This window comes from Petaurus breviceps, unplaced genomic scaffold, assembly GCF_028583685.1.
Source record: "Petaurus breviceps papuanus isolate PSGF00001 unplaced genomic scaffold, PetGlider_PUasm1.0 90879, whole genome shotgun sequence".
Taxonomy (NCBI): domain Eukaryota; kingdom Metazoa; phylum Chordata; class Mammalia; order Diprotodontia; family Petauridae; genus Petaurus; species Petaurus breviceps.
In genome coordinates, this window is record NW_027187368.1 from 1,130,860 (window position 1) to 1,150,503 (window position 19,644).

General features: G+C 39.5%; 2 protein-coding genes across 2 annotated transcripts in view; both read right to left on the reverse strand.

The window, feature by feature from the left end:
- Positions 1-5,142: 5,142 nt before the first annotated feature.
- On the reverse strand, positions 5,143-6,072 carry LOC138150502 (olfactory receptor 1L6-like). Its single transcript, XM_069073964.1, has one exon. It carries the CDS (start codon positions 6,070-6,072, stop codon positions 5,143-5,145), a length of 930 nt encoding a protein of 309 aa, XP_068930065.1.
- Positions 6,073-17,266: 11,194 nt separating this feature from the next.
- Positions 17,267-19,644, reverse strand: part of LOC138150477 (olfactory receptor 1L4-like) — a 49,329-nt gene continuing 46,951 nt past the window's right edge. The window contains exon 5 of the mRNA XM_069073948.1: positions 17,267-18,222. Coding sequence (XP_068930049.1) covers positions 17,267-18,222 — 956 coding nt within the window. The remainder of the gene's footprint in view (positions 18,223-19,644) is intronic.

The window sequence follows — 19,644 nt, forward strand, 5'->3', positions numbered from 1 at the left end:
CACAGAATTAGATTCACAGAATATTAGAAATGACAAGTATCTTAGGTATCAACTGAATCAATCTCATCATGATTTAGGAAAGGAAACTGAGTTCCAAATAGGGGAATCAACTTGCCCAAGTTCAAATTGAGAGCTAGAACTCAAAGGCAGGTCTTTCTGATTCTAAGTCCAGTGCTATTTTCATTTCTTTGCATTTTAATACATCAAAAGAGCTGTGACTTTATTGTTGTTAATGGTTCATTTTGTGCATTTTGATTTTATACTGCATTTACTTCTCAGTTAGGTGGTGTAATAGAGTGTCAGGCCTGGAGTTAGGAAGATTCATCTTCCTGAGTTCAAATCTGACCTCAGATACTTAATAGCTGTGTGGCCCTGGACAAATAACTTAACTCTATTTGCCTCAGTTTCCTCATCTGTAAAATGAGCTGAAGAAGATGGCAAACCACTTCTATATCCTTTGCCAAGAAAACCCCAAATGGGGTTGTTAAGGGTTGAATTGAAAATGACTGAAAACAATTGAACTACAATCTCCCAGTAGTACTCTCCCTTATAATAGAAAGCAGCAAAACTGCCTAATACAGAGATTTCAACTGGGAAAAATATATAACACTCTAAATAGGCTGTTCAACACCTGTCTACTGAGAAGGTGGTGAATCTCAACATCAGTCATCTGTAAGTAATATTCCTTGATATTGATCTTGAGTTCTTTTGTCATTTAGTATTGTCTTCATTCATACTATTGTATTCATTGCTATTTTATATATATCGTTTTCCTAATTTTCCTTTCTTCATTACATACCAATTTCTATGTGTCTTCTCAGGTTTCTCTGAATTTCTCACTTTAGTCACCCCTTATGCTATAATAATACTCCATTACATCCACTTATAACAATGTGTTTATTTTTAATTTATGTGTCTATATTATTTCCAGATTTTATTACAAAAAAGAGTGCTGCTAGGAATAAATTGCTGTGTATAAGACCTTTCTATCACTGGCCTCCTTTGCAATTTTGCTGTGTAAGAGAGGGATATGTGTAACTTACTTTTCTTACATAACTTCAAATTATTTTTCAGAATGGCTAGACTGAGTCACCATACCACCAATGTGTGCATGATATGCCACAGCTCTTCTAACATCATACTATAGATCTAGAATTGGAAGGGCCTTCAGGAGCTGGCTCTGCACTGATTGGTGAGAGCCATTGAGATTTACAAAGAACTTTCCTCATAGTAACTCTGTGTGGCAGCTTGTACAGGTTTTTCTATCTCAGGTTTATAGATGAAGAGATGAAGGTTCAGAGAGAAGTGACTTAACTATGTTCATATAGTTAGTAAACATCAGAGGTGGGATTTGAAGTCATTTCTCCTGTCTCGAAGTCCAATAATCTTTCACTATACTATCAATTATATTGGAAAAGAGTCTCATTATACTTAGCAAAGTTATTATATGATGGACACCACCAGGCCCATACTCAATGGCTCTCCAATTTAGTAAGCCCTGCCAGAGCTTATTCTGCCTTCATAAGTGTGTTACCACTATGAGTCATTAGAGAAAAGCTTCCAGCAATGAACTCTTAGAGACAGTCCCTTCATATTTTGCTCTGGTCAGAGCAAAACTGGAGTCTTTTGTTTAGCTCTGCCACCACATTTTGGGAAGTACATTGAAAATCTGGAGAGTATCCAAGGAGGGCACCTGGAATGGTGATGAGCCCTGATACCGTGTCATATGGGTATCTATTTAAGGAAGCAGGGATGTTTACGATTTTAGGGGGGTGGGTGGGGCATTAGAACTGTGTTCAAATATTTTAACTGTCATGTGGAGGAAGGATTTGCTTTGTTTCTTTTTGTTTCCTGAGGGTAGAACAAGGAACTTTAGGTGGAATTTGAAAAAAAAGGGAAATTTAATTTGATGTAGAGAAAAACTACTGAATAACTAGAACTGGCAAAAGTAGAATTTGAGGAAATACGGGTGTTGTAAAAGCAAAATAAATTAATAAAATTTATATTAAAAATAAAAAAGGCAAGCTGAGAGATACTACTAACTCACTCAGACCAATCTCTCTCTCTCTCTCTCTCTCTCTCTCGCTTTTTGGAGGGCAATTGGGGTTAAGTGACTTGCCCAAGGTCACACAGCTAGTTTTTGTGTTAAGTATCTGAGGTCAAATTTGAACTCAGATCCTCCTGACTCCAGGGCCAGTGCTCTATTCATTGTGCCACCTAGCCGCCCCTACCAATCTCTTTTTAATAAAAAAAAACCCCAAAAAACTTTTTTTAAACTTCAGGAAATATTATCCTAAATCTTAGATATTTCTAGCTAGAAAATTCTCATAATAAAAGTGGTTGCTAAGAGATGAATGAGCCAGCTGAGCATCAGGTCTGATTTTTCATTCTTGTAGCACTGAAAACAATTTTAAAATCTGTGGTTATTGAAAAGAAATGTCCTACAACTGAAGCTAAAAGCAAAAGTGAAATTGGCTTCCTTCAGATGTTATTGGTTCCTCTTCCTTGGAGGTTTTCAAATAGAGGTTATATGACCACTTGTCAGTTATATTATAATTGGGGTTCCTTTGGGGTATGAGCTGAATGGTCTCCGAGGTTACTTCTAACTTGACAATTCTGTGATTGTCTGATGTGAGTAGAGGTGATAGGAATAGTAATTATATGATGATTCTCATTTCTATAGCACTTAACAGTTGGCAAAGTATTTCCTGACAATATCCCAGGGTGGGAGATAGATACAAATAACAATACCCCCATTTTACAGATGTTAGGGTTCATTGGGTTGGGTGGGAGATGACTTGCTGAAGCAATCAATAAACTACCATTTATTAGGTGAAATGATAGAAATAGTACTTGGATTCTGGAGTCCTGGGTTCAAATCTAGTCGTCAATGTTTACTAGCTGTGTGACCTTAAACAAGTCACAACTTCTTTGCATCTTAATTTCCTCATCTATAAATTCGGGATAGTCATATTTAATATGTGTACTTTGTTGGGGATATTTAAGGAAATGACTTTAATATTAATGCACTATAGAAATTTTGAGCTGCTGATGGAGGCAATCTTAGGTTTCATAGGACAGGCAGACTAGAAGCTGTTCTAATTAGAATTTGGATTGGATTTATTGTGGGGTGAAAGTCAAGAGGTAAAATTCTAAGGTGATAATATGTCTAGATTAATCAGTCAACCAACCCATATGTTTTTATCGTACACTTACAATCAGTGAACCTTTCCTCAAAGCCTTGCAGTTATTTATGGCTGCTGACATTTATATCGCATTTTATAGTTTCTAAAATGCTTGAAACCTATTATTTCCCTTGATGCTTACAATGATTCAGTGAGGCATCTCATGGAAACATAATGATAGGGACTGAACCTGTGATTTCATTAGTCTAAAGAACTTTTGGGTGAGGGGGTTCCCTCTGCCAATGCAAGTTGGCACTTTCTCTGCAACTTTAGGTTGAGAGTTGCCTCCAGCCCTGAAAAGTGCTTGCCCAGGGTCACTCAACTAGTCTCTGTCTGATATGGGATTTGAACCCAGGTCTTCTGGTCCTAAGATCAACTTTCTATTCAACAAATCTCTTTTGATATGGGGAAGACTGCTACATATAAGTGACTTGCTCTAAATCACAAAAGGAGTTAGTGATGGAGAAAAGATGATAGTCTTGGGCTCCTGACTCCCAGCTTATTCTTCCTTACCCCACACAAGGATGTCTCCTTGTTTAGTTTTTCTCTTCATGTATTCAAGGCCCAGCACTATAACTGGCACGTTGTGTACTTAGCGAGCAGTGTTGAACAAAACATTAGTCTCTGAGAGGAGAGGGGATGATTTGGAGAAGAAAAGGGACAGGGGAGACAGTGCTAAGTGAGGCATCAGGATCCGGGGCTGTCTTGGACGGAGGCAGCTTTGAACCGGATTTGGACTAGGAAAGAACCTCTAGGGTTCTACTTGCATAATTTATCATATTCTTCCCGCCACCCTGCTTTTGTTCAAGCTGTTTCTTCATCTCAGAATGCCTTCCTCATTCCTTATCTTACTATCCATCAAGGTCCCACTCAGCTCTGACCTTGCTCATGAAGCTTCCTCTGTCTGTCTCACCCTTCTTTCCTTCTGGCTTCCTTTAGCCCTCACTATCTAGAACACTCATAGGATTTAGAGCTGAAAAAGACTTTAAGAGACTATTTAACTTAACTCCCTCTTTTTTTCAGATGAGGAAACAGACTCAGAAAGATGAAATGACTTGCTTGAGATAACGTGGGTAGTGAGCAGCAGATCTGGGATTCGAACCCAGGTCTTCTGACTTCGGAGCTAGGCATTTTTCCCTTTTATCCTGCCGTCTGACTCGTTGGGTGCAATTGTAACTGCTCAGTACCATGATTATCTTTTATATCTACATTTTCTCTCCCCAACTAGACTATAAGTGATCTAGTGACATGCACCACCTTGATGTTCTTTCTGTAAGATGCCCCATCTCCTGCTGAGGCATTTCCACTGACTGTCCTTCACGCCTGGAATTCTCTCCCTTCTCATCTCCACCTCAGCTTCTCCGAATTCCTTTAAGTTCCTTCTCAAAGCCCACCTTCTACATGCAGCCTTTCCCAATCCCCCTCAATGCTGGTGCTTCCCTTTGTTGATTATCTCCAATTTATCTCATATTTGTCTTGTTGGTATGTGTGTGCTTGCCTGTTGTCTCCTCCCATTAGCCTCTCAGCTCCTCAAGAGCAGGGGCTGTTTTTTTGCCTTTATTTGCATTCTCAGAACTCAGCAGAATGCCTGGCAGGTAGTAAGTACTTACATACTTGCTTATTGACTAGCTGACTCTTTGAGATCAGGGTCTATGTCATATATCTTTCTACTGCCAGTATTAAATACATGGTAGGTAGACCCTCAGTAAATCACAAAAAGATCCTTAGGGACCGTTTAGCTTGACCATCTTAATTTATAGGTTGAGAAACAGAAGTCCAGAGAAGTTAAGGTTAGGGGTCATACAGATAGTGAACAGCAGAGCCAGAGCTAGGATCTAGATCTTCAAACTCATCTAGTTTCCTTTCTACTGCATTAATTTTTTTACAGTGATGACAGCTACTCTGCCCCAGCTTGTTCTGAGGAGCTCACTCTGCTGGGAGAGAAGGATAGCTCAGGCTATTCTGTTCTTCCTATCATTTTCCTCAAGGCTCCCTTCATGTCCTTATTCCTGAGGCTGTAGATGAAAGGGTTCAGCATGGGGGTGACCACGGTGTAGATGATTGTTACCACTCGATCTTTGGTGACTGAGTAGGTAGATGAGGGGCGAATGTAGACTGAAATGATGGTTCCATAGAACAGTACCACAACAGTGATGTGGGAGCTACAGGTGGAGAAAGCCTTATACCTCCCTCTCCCAGAGGGAACCCTCAGCACAGCACGTGTGATCCAGACATAGGAGATAACTATGAATAAGAATGGGCTCATGATCACCAAGGAGCCTTCAGTGAAAGCCAAGACCTCATTGATAAAGGTGTCAGAGCAGGAGAGAGTCAGTAGAGGCTGAACATCACAGAAGAAATGATGTATAGTGTTAGGCCCACAGAAAGACAGGCGGGCCATGAGAAGTGTGTGAACCAGTGAGTGAAAGTGGGATACCACCCATGACATGGCCACCAACAGCACACAACGCCTGGGGCTCATGGTTGTGGTGTAGTGTAATGGGTTACAGATGGCCATGTAACGGTCAATAGCCATTACAGCCAGGAGGAAACTATCTGTGATGCCAAATGCCACAAAGAAGTACATTTGGGCAATGCACTGGGCAAAAGGGATGGCCTTGTTCTGCATAAGCATGCTCACCAGCATCTGGGGCACAATAACAGTGGTGAAGCAGATGTCAACCAAGGACAGGTTGGAAAGGAAGAAGTACATAGGACTGTGAAGGCGGCTGTCCCCTAAGATAGCTGCAATGATGACTGTGTTGCCTATCACATTGAGGAGGTACATGGCCAGGAAGAGTACAATGAGCCACACCTGTTGCTGAGGATCAGTGGTCAGCCCTAGGAGAAAGAACTCAGACACATGGGTTTGGTTTGCCTTCTCCATTGCAGCCCTGTGGGGAAAGCAAAATTGGGGGCCATTAGCTGTGTTGGATTCTGTGACTTTCCACAATTTGGAATCTCTTGGGGACCCTTTTGGGAATCCCTGAGCCTGGAGAATGCATTAAGACATTTTGAGATTCATTCCTGTGTTCTTACATCTCCTGCATTCTTATTTCAAGAGAGGATTTAAAGCACTGCTTTGTCTTTTTTCTTTTTCTTTTATTTATAAATCACTAGGTCTGGTGTTAATGGATCATAGAAGCCTGTAGATTTAGCTCTGGAAGGAACTTTGAAAGTCATACCCTTTTATTTTCTAGAGGAGGTGACTGAGTCCCAGAGAAGTGAAGGGACTTGGTTTTCTAATTCCAAATCTGGTGTCTTGTCCATTCTAGCTTCTTCCTCCCTTTGCTAAGGCAGTGACCTTTATGTATCTTCCACCCAAACTGTTTTTTTTCCTGTAGTAAGCTTGTTAGAGGGAGGCAGAGAGATTCACTTGGGTACTAAAGGTAGGTCTTTGAGTCCACACAGGACTTTCAAATTATTGCCCCATGAAAGACTTTAACACAAATTCCAGGAATTTTACAGGAATGACTGGGAAACTAGACAATGAGTTCAGTTTCAGGGTTAAGGGACAGTTCCTGTTACTTTGCTTCAGTTAAATTCAATTCCATTTAATTCAGTTTACAAAATTGCATTTTGAAGGGAACTCAGAAGTCACCCAAAGTTAATCCCTCCATGAGACCTCCAAAAAGTGATTAACTTGACTCTGCTTAAAGATCTTTTTTCACTGATGAGAAATTCATTGCCTCCCAAAACATTCCATTCCACTTTGGGATAATTCTAATTGTTAGGAATTTTTTTCTTACTATGTATTAAAGTCTCCTTTTTAACTTCCATAAATTCAATTCAATTCAAATTTCCACTTCTTTCCCTACTCTGATGCCATCTACCAAATGTCTCGCTCTCCTGGAGAAATGTCTGCCTTGGGAATCCACTTTTCAGATGGGTGACTGCTTTTTCTTTTCCACCATTTCAGGAATCTTCTAACTACCATACTTCACTCCACAACTATTTTAACCATCTGCCTTGCCCAATGTGTTACCAGTGTATATACTTCATTTCATCCTTTCCTGCAATTCTGCAATTACTTCTGGATGTAGTGGGTCTGTTGCTTATGCTCCCACACTCACCATCCCTGGAGCTTTCTGGGATGAAGGACTCCTCCCGGGCCACCAGCGTCTCCTTTGCATATTGGCTCTCTCAGTGAACATAAGCTCCCTGAAGGCACAAAGTATATTTGCTTTTCTTTTTGTGCATTCAGTGCTTGGCATAGTGCTTGGCATATAGTAAGTGCTTATTAAATGGTTTTTATCCATTTATTCAAGTTGTCAAGTCAACAAATTCTTATTTTGCATCTATTTTTGGGTTACTCTCAGATGGTGGGAAGAACCCTGAATTTGTAGTCATAAGAGTAGGTTTGTCCTTGTCAAGAGAACCAAGTAAGGTAGCTTATGTTATTGCTTTGTGAACTACAAAGCACAACAAAAAGTCAGCTATTATAATTGCTCTGGCCAAATGCTATGCTTGCTCTATTTGAGGAGATACATTTAGCTAAGTTATACTCCCTGACTTTCTGGAGATTAAATGATTGCAAATGAGATGGGTTGAAATCAAGGAAGAAAACAGTGAGAAGAGAATATATCCCTGGGAAGAAGAAGTTAAACTAGAGAAGATCTGACATAAACTAAGGGGAAGTTGTGGAGAGTTGGGATTTACAGGGATCTGAGCCCCTGGATACGATTCCATGGACTGGAATTTTCTGAGAATGCGTCTGGCCTTTTTTTTGGCAAGCTCATATGGCATAAGCATGAGGCCTCACCTGGTGTCCCACCAGGCAGGGGAAAAGCCCTTCTTCCCACATTTCATAGAATCACAGAATTTTAGCAGAACTGGGAAAGACCCCAGGATATAGAATATGCATTCAAAGAACCAAAAAGGTAATCTTGTTAAACATCTACTAAAACATGAATTGCCCCTAAAATATACCTAATAAGTGGCAATCTAGTCTCTGTTTGAAAATTTACAGTGTTGGAGAATTCAGCACCTTCTGAGGCAGCCCCTTCCATTGATTAATATTCTTTCTTATGAGACAGGGGCCAGGATTTGCAACTCAAGTCCAGCATATATGACCTATTGCTTCCAAAGACTGTGGTTAAGCAGGATTGCTTAACTGCTCTGCCAGGATGAGTATATTAGAACCGGAACAGAAAATAAAGCCTTGCTGATGAATTGATCTATGCAGAGTAGGAACTGTTATTATTCTGTGTACCTGTCATTTGTTGATTTGTATGTCATTTTGTCTTCCACTGAAGCTCTTTGACATCTCATCATGGAGTAGGGAGATGACCTTGAGTTCCTGAAGACTATGCCAATGAAGTAGCAGGTCCTACAAAATTGGAAAGGATTCTTATATGAGCTCAGTAAAAAACTACATATTAATCAGTCAACCACTGGCCTAGCTAATAATAAAGCTGAAGAGATTCATCATCAGAGAGCTGCTGACTAATTGATTTGTGTGATCATGCTCAAAGCAAGACATATAAACTATCTACTCAAGCATGTGTTTGGGGGGAAAGGAGGAGTGGGGAGGTAGGGAGCTGTTGTGATCTGTGTCAATGGAAAGAGTGTCCACAGTGATGAAATCCTGGAACTTTTAAACTAATGGCATAAGCCAAATACAAACCATATTCAAAGACTTACTAGAGAACACTCTGGGAGGGAACATTATGAGAAAAAGATAAGTGATCCTCTAGGTAGCCTTCTAGGATCAGATCTAATCTAAATGATTCATAAATCTGGGGTGTGTTCATGGTAGAAGCCTTTCACTATGAGTTTTAGAAGTAATTAAGAAGTATATTTTTATCTAAGGTTGTTTCCACTGCAGTAAAAAGGATTTTTTGCTGATGGGTAGTGAGCTGGAGGTATCATTGGATGATTCAACTCAGAGGAAAGAGAGGATACAATAAAAGGGCTTTCCCCCCATTAGGCCACAGTCTCATAGGAAGAAATTAATCCTTTATATACAGCATTAGGGAATGAGATAGAGAGTGAGACATTATAGTTCTCTAATAATAGCTAGCACTTATATGTTACCTACTGTGTGTCAGGCACTGTGTTAAGCAGTTTGCAAATACTATCTCATTTGTTTATCACAAAAACCTTGTGTGCAATTGTGCTTCCATTTATTGTTAGATAAATTGAAACAAACAGAGGTTAAATGATTTGCCCAAGTTCACACAGCTTGTAAGAGTCTGTGGCTGGATTTGAACTCAGATATTCCTGACTCTAGGCCCAGCACGCTAACCACTGTGTCACCTAGCTGTCTTTGTTTTGGGGAAGGCATACTGGGAAGTTTTATAATGTGAAACAGAGAAGAACATCAACTCACAAGTGGAAAGGGATTGAACCAGGTTTTCTCAGCAACCAGGATAAAGAAAGGACCTTTTCATCTCATCTCTCCCTGTAGTTATTACAGGTCTTCATTAGGGAGGTCCCCAGAGTCAGGGATTAAAGCTGACCAGGAGTGACAGTTGTTAGGCGATCTAGGAATCCTAGAATTACAGATTTGGAAAGGACTTTTAAAATCATCTAATCCACTCCTCTGTTTTGCAGAGAAGAAAATTGAGACCCAGAAAGGAGAATCTACTTGCTCATGGTCACCAAGTGGGTTTGGCAGCAGAGTTGGCAGACAAATATGGATCTCATGGTTCCTAGTTCAGGGCTCTGGATTCTTCTCATTATACCATCTTTCCCCTGAGTTCTGGGTAAAGAGGGAATGTCCACGGGCAGGGTCATTGCCAAAAAAGCAGCTCACCTCTACATGCTGGGATGGAATTCTAGATCTTCAGTGCTCTCACTGACCAGTCCTATGTCTAGAGTCTGAGGAAGGAGGGAGGGAAAAGAGAACAGGGCATAGTGAAGTATTTAGAAAGGAAGGGTGGGAAGGTGAGTGAGGGGATGTAAGAAGACAAAGGATGGCATCACAATCACTTACTGGGCTACTGGTTGGTGACATACAGAGTCCTTTCTAGGAGTCTAAGTCAAGTCAAGTCAAAGCAGTAAGCATGTATTAAATGCCTATGAAATGCCAGGCACTATACTAAGTATTGGGAAGGCAAACAAAGAAACAAAGAAAACAGTCCCTGCACACAAAGAACTCACATTCTAACAGAAGAGACAAATGCAAATAACTATGGACATACAAGCTATAGATGGGTCAAATTGGAGATGATGGCAGAGGGAAGACACTAGCAATTAAGGGAACCAGGAAAGGCTTTTTATGAAGATGAGACTTTTAACCAAGATTTAGAGGAAGCCAGGGAAGCCAGGAGGCAGAGAAAGAGTGCCAGACATGGCAGACATTGAGTGAAAATGCTCAGAATCAGGAGGTGGAGTGTCATGTATAAGGAAACTGAGAAATACAGACTGTAAAAGCTGGAAGGCTCTTGAGAATACAGAATTTTTGAGCTGGAAGGGACCATAGAATGTAGAATATTAGAATATAGAAAACAGAATTTTAAAGCTTAAAGAACTTTAAAAATATCTAGTCTATCCTTTTTGCCATTTTACATATAAGAAAACAGCAGAGAAGTCATAGAAGTTTGTAATTAAAGCTTGAAGTGCCTTAGTGACTATCAAGTCCAACTCCTTCCTATAGATGGGTTAATGGATGCTGAAAGAAGTTAAAGAACTTACCCAGGGTCACCCAGCTCAGAAGTGCCTGAGGCAGGATTTGAACTGAGATCTTCCTGACTCCAAAACTAATGCTTTATCCACTGTGCCACATATCTCTTGTTCTACAAGGAGAAAGAGCTCAGAAGAGGCGGCTTGCCTAAGGTCACACAGGAAGTTCATTGGCAAAGCCAAGACTAGCAAGCAAGTCTCTTTACTCCCAATGAATTATCCTTCCCTACATTATTCCTTCTCTTGGCTTCTTTAGTCCCATTCTCTCAGGATGATGAAAAGCCCCAAGTGGGGGGAGGGTAGTTGGGTAAGTAATGTTCCCTCAGGATTGACCTGAGATAGATTGTTAGCCTAACCTGGTGAGAAGAGCAAATGATTTCTTCCCCTTAAAAGGAGGTTATCTCAGAAAATCCCTAGTCAGGTAAGAGGGAAGATTGTATCTGGTTCACAGGGTTCTTCCAAAAGAGTCAAGACCCTGAACGATCTTATAATACTGGAGGGGAGATGGTACAGGGAGTGGACGAAACATCATGCTGCCTATGACCTTGCCTGAAGAGGCAAACAGTCCCATCTTTCACACCCACTTCTCCTTTCCCTTGGGCCTCATTAAAAGGTCTAGCTCTGGAGGAAAGCACAAGTCTCCCCCAAAGAACCCCATGAAATCTATGTTTGGGAATCTAAAATGAAAGTACTCCTTGGGGCCTCATAATCATTCTCTTGCTGTTCTATTTTATTTTCACTTTCTTTTGTGATAAGGAAGGATGCTGGGCCCTGGGAATTATCCCTGGGTATATCGGGAAGTAGAAACAAGTTGTCAAGTCAACAAGCATTAATCAAAAGTACTTACTGTGTGCTCAGATCTGTGGATACAAAGACAAAAAAGTAGGTCTCTGTCCTCAAGGAGTTTATGTTCTAATGGGGGAGATAGCATGTAAACAACTATTTACACACAGCATATATACAGAGTAAATGGGGAAGACTGAGAGGAGAAAGGAAAAGAGGGGTAAGGTTGACAGGAAATTGGAAGACCTAGGTTGTATCCTAGCTCTGCCAGTGAGTGGCTATGTAACTTCATGCAAGTCATTTCCCCTCTGTTCTCAGTTTCTACATGTCAAATGAGCACAAAACTTTTCTTGACTACCTTCAGCATTGTTGGGTGGGACCACATGAGATAAGAAAAAGGAAAATTCTCAGGAAAGTATTAATTTGATCAATAGATTATGATTAGGTAAGAGTGTTCTGCTACCCCATGACCTTCACTTTAAACTGCTTTTTTTCCTTATGAAAAACTTTTCTGTGCCTCCTGCCTACTCTTTTGTAGGAATACCCATGAAAGGAGGACTTTGAAGTGGATACTTCAAATACATAGAATGGGAAATTGGTTTGTGATTTGACATTGATAGTGCCTAGAATAATCAGAGTTGATCAGGCTTGGTTGGTTGTATTTTCTTAATTCAGGGCTTCTTAAATTTTTTTTTCTACTCAGTGGCCCCTTCAGTGCTTAGTTGACTTACGGAAAATATTTTTACATTTAATTTTAATTTTGTTTTTCTCAATTACATGTAAATAAAATGTTTACATTTGTTTTTTTAAAATTTTTGAGTTACAAATTATCTCACTCTCTCCACTCCCTCCTCATGAGAAAGAAAACAATTTGATAAAGATGACATATGTGCAGTTATGCAAAGCATTTCCATTTTAACCAGGTTGCAAAAGAAAATGTAGACCAAAATGCCAAAATAATAAATACTGAAAGTTAAAAAAGCATGTTTCGATCTATATTCAGACTCCATCAGTCCTTTCTCTGTGGATGGATCACATTTTTCATCATAAGTCCTTCAAAGTTAACTTGGAATATTGTATTGCTGAGAATAGCTTAAGTCATTCACATTGGATCATTGCATAATACTGCAACAATTTCACTTTGCATTAGTTCATGTATGTCTTTCCAGGGTTTTTTTTTGAAATCATCCTGCTCATCAATTTTTTTATAGCATAATAGTACTATTATATAACAATTATCACAATTCCATTACAATTTAACCATTTCCCAAATGATAGGCATCCTCAATTTCTAATTCATTGTCACCACAAAAAGGCTACTATAAATATTTTGTGCACATTAAGTCATTTTCCTTTAAAAAATCTCTTTGGGGTACAGATCTAGAAGTTGTATTGCTGGGTCCAAGGGTATGCAGAGTTTTATAGCCCTATGGGCATATTTCTAAATTGTTCTCCAGAATGGTTGGATTTAGTTCACAATTCTACCAACAGTGCATTGGTGTCCCAATTTTTACATGTCCCCTCCAACATTTGTCATTTTTTGTTTTCTGTCATATTAGTGATAGGTAAGAAGTGGTACCTTGAAGTTGTTTTAATTTGCATTTCTCTAATAAATTGTGATTTAGAGTATTTTTAAATATGATTGTAGATAGCTTTGACTTCTTCTGAAAACTGCCTGTTCATAGACCATTCATCATTTGGGAAACAACATATTCTTTTAAATTTGACTCAGTTCTCTATGTTTTTGAGAAATGTGGCCTTTATCAGAGACAGTTCCTATAAATTTTTTTTTTCCTAGCTTCCTGCTTCCCTTTTAATCAAGGTTGCATTGAGTACCTACTGATCTTCAACAACTGGGGTCAGCTGGCAGATGTGGGAAATTTCCCTTGAGTAGTGAAGCCCAGGGCTATGGCTTTTCTTCCAGTCTTCATAATTTTGTAAAGCTCCTTGACTATGGTTCAGTAACCACACCTTTCAATTATTTCAATAACCTGGAATGTAATTCCTTTGGTTCTGATGAAATGAACTCATCAAGGTCATTCTCTCAGTACTTTCCTACTTACTTTCCTTGGGTGTCAGCTTCCTCTTAGTCATTTTTGTTTCTAGTTTAAAGATAATTTTCTGTCATAGAGGAAACAGAAGTCAAATAAAAATTAAGCAGTTTTGCCTTCTCTCTGTCAATTATTAAAATTATTCCATTCACTTCAAGCAGCTGCCCATCAATTCTTTAATTGGTTCATCAAAACCCCTTTTTTTTGCTGTCTTTTACTTTACTTACCAGTACCATTAGCTCTTCTGACACTATTTTTTCCAAGACCATGGGTTAGTTTTATATTTACCCTTTATAGTCATTTCTTGATTTCATCTTTTGCATATATTAAAAATGAAATTGATGAGTTCTTCATCTGAGTCATAATAATCTGAGTTATCTTAGATAAGTCATTTAATCAGTCAGTCAATTTATTTTTTGCTTTTTTTTTTGGAGGGGAGAAGGTAGGGTAGTTGGTGTTAAGCAACTTGGCCAAGGTCACACGGCTAGTTTTTTGGTCTGTGTATTAAGTGTCTGGGGCCAGATTTGAAGTCAGGTCCTCCTGACTCCAGGGCCGGCACTTTATTCACTGCACCATCTAGCTGCCCCAAGTCAATCAATTTATTAAGGGCCTAATTTGTTAAGTACCTAATATGTGACAGGCACTGTATTAAGCACTGATACAAAGGAGATACAAAGAGAGACAAAAGACGATCCCTGCACTCAATGAGCTTGCAGTCTAAAGGAGGAGACAACATATAAGCAACTATGTACAAATCAGTTATATACAGTATATATTGTAAATAATCAACAGAAGGAAGGGGTTAGAATTAAGAGGGATTAAGAATGGCTTCTGACAAAAGGTTGGATTTTAACTGTGACTTGGAGATAGCCAGGGAAGCCAGGTGGTGGGGATCAGGAAGGAGAGAATTCTAAGCATAGCGGATAGTTTGTGAAAATGCTTGGAGTTAGGAGATGGACTGTGTCGTTGGAGAAATATCAAGGAGCCCACTGTCACTAGATTAAAGAGTTCATGGAAAGGATTGTAAGATGACTTGGCCTCACCTTTATGGGTCTCAGTTTCCTCCTCTATAAAATTAAGGGCTTTAAGTACTTAACTTTTAAAGTTCTATCTACAGGGTGGCTAGGTAATGCAGTGAATAGAGCACCGGCCCTGGAGTCAGGAGGACCTGAGTTCATATTTGGCCTCAGACACTTAACACTTACTAGCCATGTGACCTTGGGCAAGTCACTTAACCCCAGTTGTCCTGCCTTCCCCCCTCCAAAAACAAAAGTTCTATCTAGTTCTAAATCTATGACCTTTTAATTTTCCATATTCATTGCTTCTTATTACATGATAATATTCTATTTTATCCATATTCCACAGTTTTTTTTAGCTGTTGATCAATGGACAGCCACTTGATTTTCCATTTTTTGGTTATCTTGTTTCTTAAGTAGCTTAGTATTTGAAAGTCAATCTTCCTTTGACCTCCTTGAGATATAGGACTAGTATTGCTGCATTAAAGAAGATGAACATTTTAGCCACTTTCTCACATAGTTACATATTATTCTCTGGGAAGGTTGAATCAATTCATAGCTGTACTAGTAGAATACTGGCGAGTCTATCGTCCCATAGGCTCTTCAACATTAATTAGTTCTATCTTTTATTATCTATGCCGATTTAATGGCTATGTGGTGAAACCAGAGCTGTTTTCATTTGTATTTACCTTCCCATTAATTATTAAGAGATTTCCTATATGTTGTTGATAATTTATAATTCTTTTGAAATATGTTCATATCTAAGTGGACTTCCTGAAACTGGTAACAAAACTCTGTAGTTTAGACTCTTCCCCAAATGGTCAGCTTAAATTTTTTATTCTAGTAGCAAGAATTGATTTCCCTCACATCCTTCCATTAATTAAAAAAAGACAAAATCCTTGTAACCAATATGCATAATCAAGCAAAACAGATTTCTAAATTGACCAGGTCCCAAAAGAAATATGTCTTATTCTGTCTATTTATTATGTCTATTTATTAAGAGAATGCTTTATCATCAGTCTTCTGGAATTGTGGTCGGTCATTGTGTTGACTCAATGGTAGCTTACTTTGAGAGCTACCAAATAAATAGTACATTTTACACAGATAGACCTCATTGGTATATGAGTGAGCAAATGAGGAGCAAATAAAAAGTCTGATCATCTGGGGCACGTTCAAATAAAGAGGATGGCAACACAAGTCGGACCAAAAGCCGTAACTGTAAGCTTTTTGAGGGGGGCAAGTTGTGCTAACAGAGTTTCCTGAAGAAGAGTACTTATTTAATGAGGAAACTCTGTCATCTTTTGTAAGGTCTTCTCTTCTTCCTGCTATTATGGATAGTTCTCCCCATCCTAAAAGGGGCTCTGTCCCTTGAGAGGTTTGGAGTGCTACCATGGTGACAGCTTTGATTCATTTGAGTCAGAAAATCTTCTTTGTAGCAGATGGAGGATTTTCCCTAGATCACTGTACACACCTTATATGGTTCATAGCTTCTCCTCATAATGTAACTAAAGGGAAGAGAGGATACTGGTCATGACAGGGAACACTTAGCTCTAGAGCTGAAATGGATCATTCTGAAGCCCAGGGTTAGCGCTACAAGATGCAGCCAGAGAAAGCAGCATAATGGGAAAGGGGTAGGAACTAGACCTATGATTTCATTTGTACAGGGAACTTGCAGGTGAGGAAACTCTCACTCTCAATATGGGTCAGCTCTTTTTTTTTTTTCAATTTATAGTCTTAAAGAACTGCTTAGAGCACTGGGGTTAAGTGACCTGCCCACGGGTCAGACAGCCAGTTATGTGTCAGAGGCCAGCGTTTAATACAGTTTTTCCTGTCTGAGAGGACAGCTCTCTACTCATTATGTTATGTTGCCTCCAGCAGCATAAAGGATACCCTCAAATCAACTTTTAAAGACAAGTTCTTAAGTAGAAACCTTGGAACTCAAGTCTCTGCCAGTGAAGGGACCCTATGACATGGGCACATGAGGATTAATGAAGGGATCAGGGTGGGACCAGGCCAGAGTTCACAAGGGCTGGGGAAGAAAAGTGTCATTTTGTAGCTTTATATTTTAACTAATTATTCTTGCTAACTAGGTGATGGAGAATAAATGCTATTAAAACTATTTAAATTTTAGTGCTTTGGGACAAAGCCTCAGTTACCCTTTCTTAGATAAGTGCCTTACAAGAACCAAGTGCCACTCAATGTATGTGGAGTAAATGAATTGATGAAATTCGAGCTGACCTTTGGCACATTTATGAATTTGGCAGTTTGTCTTTGGTATCTAGCCATCACATCCTATTCCCAAATACATGGAGCTCTTTCTTACTCTACCCTTCTTGGTGTACTTCTGCTTTTTCCACCATAAAACAATAACTAGTTCTGTGACCCTAGAAAGTCACCTTCTCTCTCTGGGCTTCGACTCCCTCATCTGTAAAATCACAGTTGGACTTAGATTTGATCTCTAAGGTGTCTTTCGGTTTTCACACTCTATTCCATGTTATAATATTTTCTATTCTAAGCTTCCTTCTCACTCTTAACATTCTTATGTTCTAAAAGTCCCTCTACTGCTAGCATTCTGTGAGTCTCTGGTGCCATGAGTCTATGATTTCTAAAACCTGATTCTATCCCTCAACTTTCCCAGGCCCTGTTTCATGTCCTTGTTCCTAAGGCTATAGATAAAGGGGTTTAACATAGGGGTGACCACTGTGTACATGACTGTGGCCACTCGGTCTTTGACCACAGAGTAGCTGGACAGGGGCCTGAAATAGACATAGATAATACTTCCATAAAAGAGTACCACAATGGTGAGATGGGAGCCACAAGTGGAGAAGGTCTTCCATTTTCCTGATGCTGAGGGAACTTTGAGGATGGCAGCAATGATCCTCAGATAGGAGAAGATTATGCATAGGAAGGGGGTCACAATAACAGCCAGTGTCTCTGTCATGACCACAACCTGACTTGAAGAGGTGTCAGAACAAGAAAGCTTCAGCACAGGCTGGGTGTCACAGAAGAAGTGTTTGATGATGTGGGAGGCACAGAAAGACAGACGAGACATCAGCAGCACACGTAGCAGAGCATGGAGATGTGAGATCACGCAGGAGGCCACTGCCAAAGTGACACAACGCCTGTGACTCATGACCATGGCATACTGTAAGGGATTGCAGATGGCTACCAAGCGGTCAATGGCCATGGAGGCTAGAAGATAGCTATCTGTGTTTCCAAAGGCCATGAAGAAATACATCTGTACCAGACAGCCTATGTAGGAGATGGCCTTTGTCTCTGATAGGAAATTCACCAGCATCTTGGGGACAATGACAGAGGTGAAGCAGATATCAGTGAAGGACAAGATGCTCAGAAAGAAATACATTGGGGTGTGAAGCGTCGAGTTTGAGCGGATGACCATAATGATGAGCAGATTCCCAAGGAGGGTGACTAGGTACATGCCAAGGAATATGGCGAAGAGTGGCTTCTGTAACTGAGGGTTTGAGGACAGTCCCAAGAGAATAAATCCAGAGGTGCTGCCACTGCCCCAGCTGCTATTGTCATTCTTTTCCTCCAGGGTATCTGGAATTTTCAGAGAAGGCTTAATATATTTATAAAGCTTGGTTTATTATTTAAAAATAAGAAGAATGATCTAAGGGGTAGCTCCCATTTCTATAGTTCAAGGTGTCTCAAAAGTTTTAGTACAGGTTAACTTTTGATAAGTTTTACCTTATTTAAATGTATGGAACTTAATAAAAGCTTATTAGAACTTAAGCCATCCTAAGACTCTTGGGACACCCTATATTTGAAGGTTTACACAGCAATTTTCTCAAAACAGCTCTTAGATAACACAAATAGAATTCTCTCCACTTTAGACATTAGAAAATTGAGGATCAGATAGATGAAATGATTTGTTTAAGGTCACACATCTAGCAAAGGCAGGGACCCAAACTCAAACCCAGGTCTTCTCACTCTAAGACATGTTCTTTTTCAAAAAACAATTTTTAAAACAATTTTAAGCAGAGACAATGACAAGAGATATCTTTACATTTTAAGAGGTCAGTTGGTAGAATGAAGAAAATTCTGGGCTAAGAGTTGGGGCTCCAGGTTTCTTGCTACATATTAGCTGTGTGATGGTGGGAAAGTCACTTGATATCTCTGAATCTAGGTTTTGTCTATGAAATAATAGTCCTGCCTATTTCTGTGTTGTTTTGAGCATCAAATGACATAAAGTAAGCAGTCTTTTGACCATTGATTTTAACATTGATAGATTCTGAGAGCTGGAAGGCACTTTAGAGCTCATGTTGTCTAGTTCCCTCATTTACAGAAATTTGAGAAACTGAGGCTCTAGGAGTGTTAAATGACTTACCCAATGTTACACAGTTGCTTAATGGCCAATTAAGCCAGTGTTAAAGATAATATGCATAATATCAAAGTCTTAAAGTCCAAAAGAATGCAGTCATAATGGTGAAATTTCAAGCAACTGACAACAGACACAGAAGGATTCTGGTTTGTGGGGGACATCCTATGAAATTACACCCATCTCCGAAAAATCTGAAAAACAATTGGTTACCTCAGGGCCTGCTGGACAAAGCTATACTGTGACATAGAAACCTGATAAACCAATGACAAACGAAATTCACTAGTATTACAGCCCAGCTCCTGCAACATTGAGTCCTGAGGAAGAGAGAAATAGAAGAGTCATAGAATGTTAGACCTGAAACAATTTTGAAACATAGAATGTCAGAGATGGAAAAGACCTGAGAACAAAGAAGGTTAGAGCTGAAAGAGATATTATAAAATAGAATGTTAAAGTTGGAAGGGAACTCAGAATACAAGGGTACTAGAAGACAGAATGTCAGAGCCTGAAATGTATCAGAACTTATTTATAACATAGGGTGTTTGACTACTCTTGACTTTGATTCCTGTTAAAGTTCTTGAAATGTCTTATTAAAGAACTGGTTTGTGAGCAGTTAGAAAGGAAGAGGTGATCTCTCAAAAGAA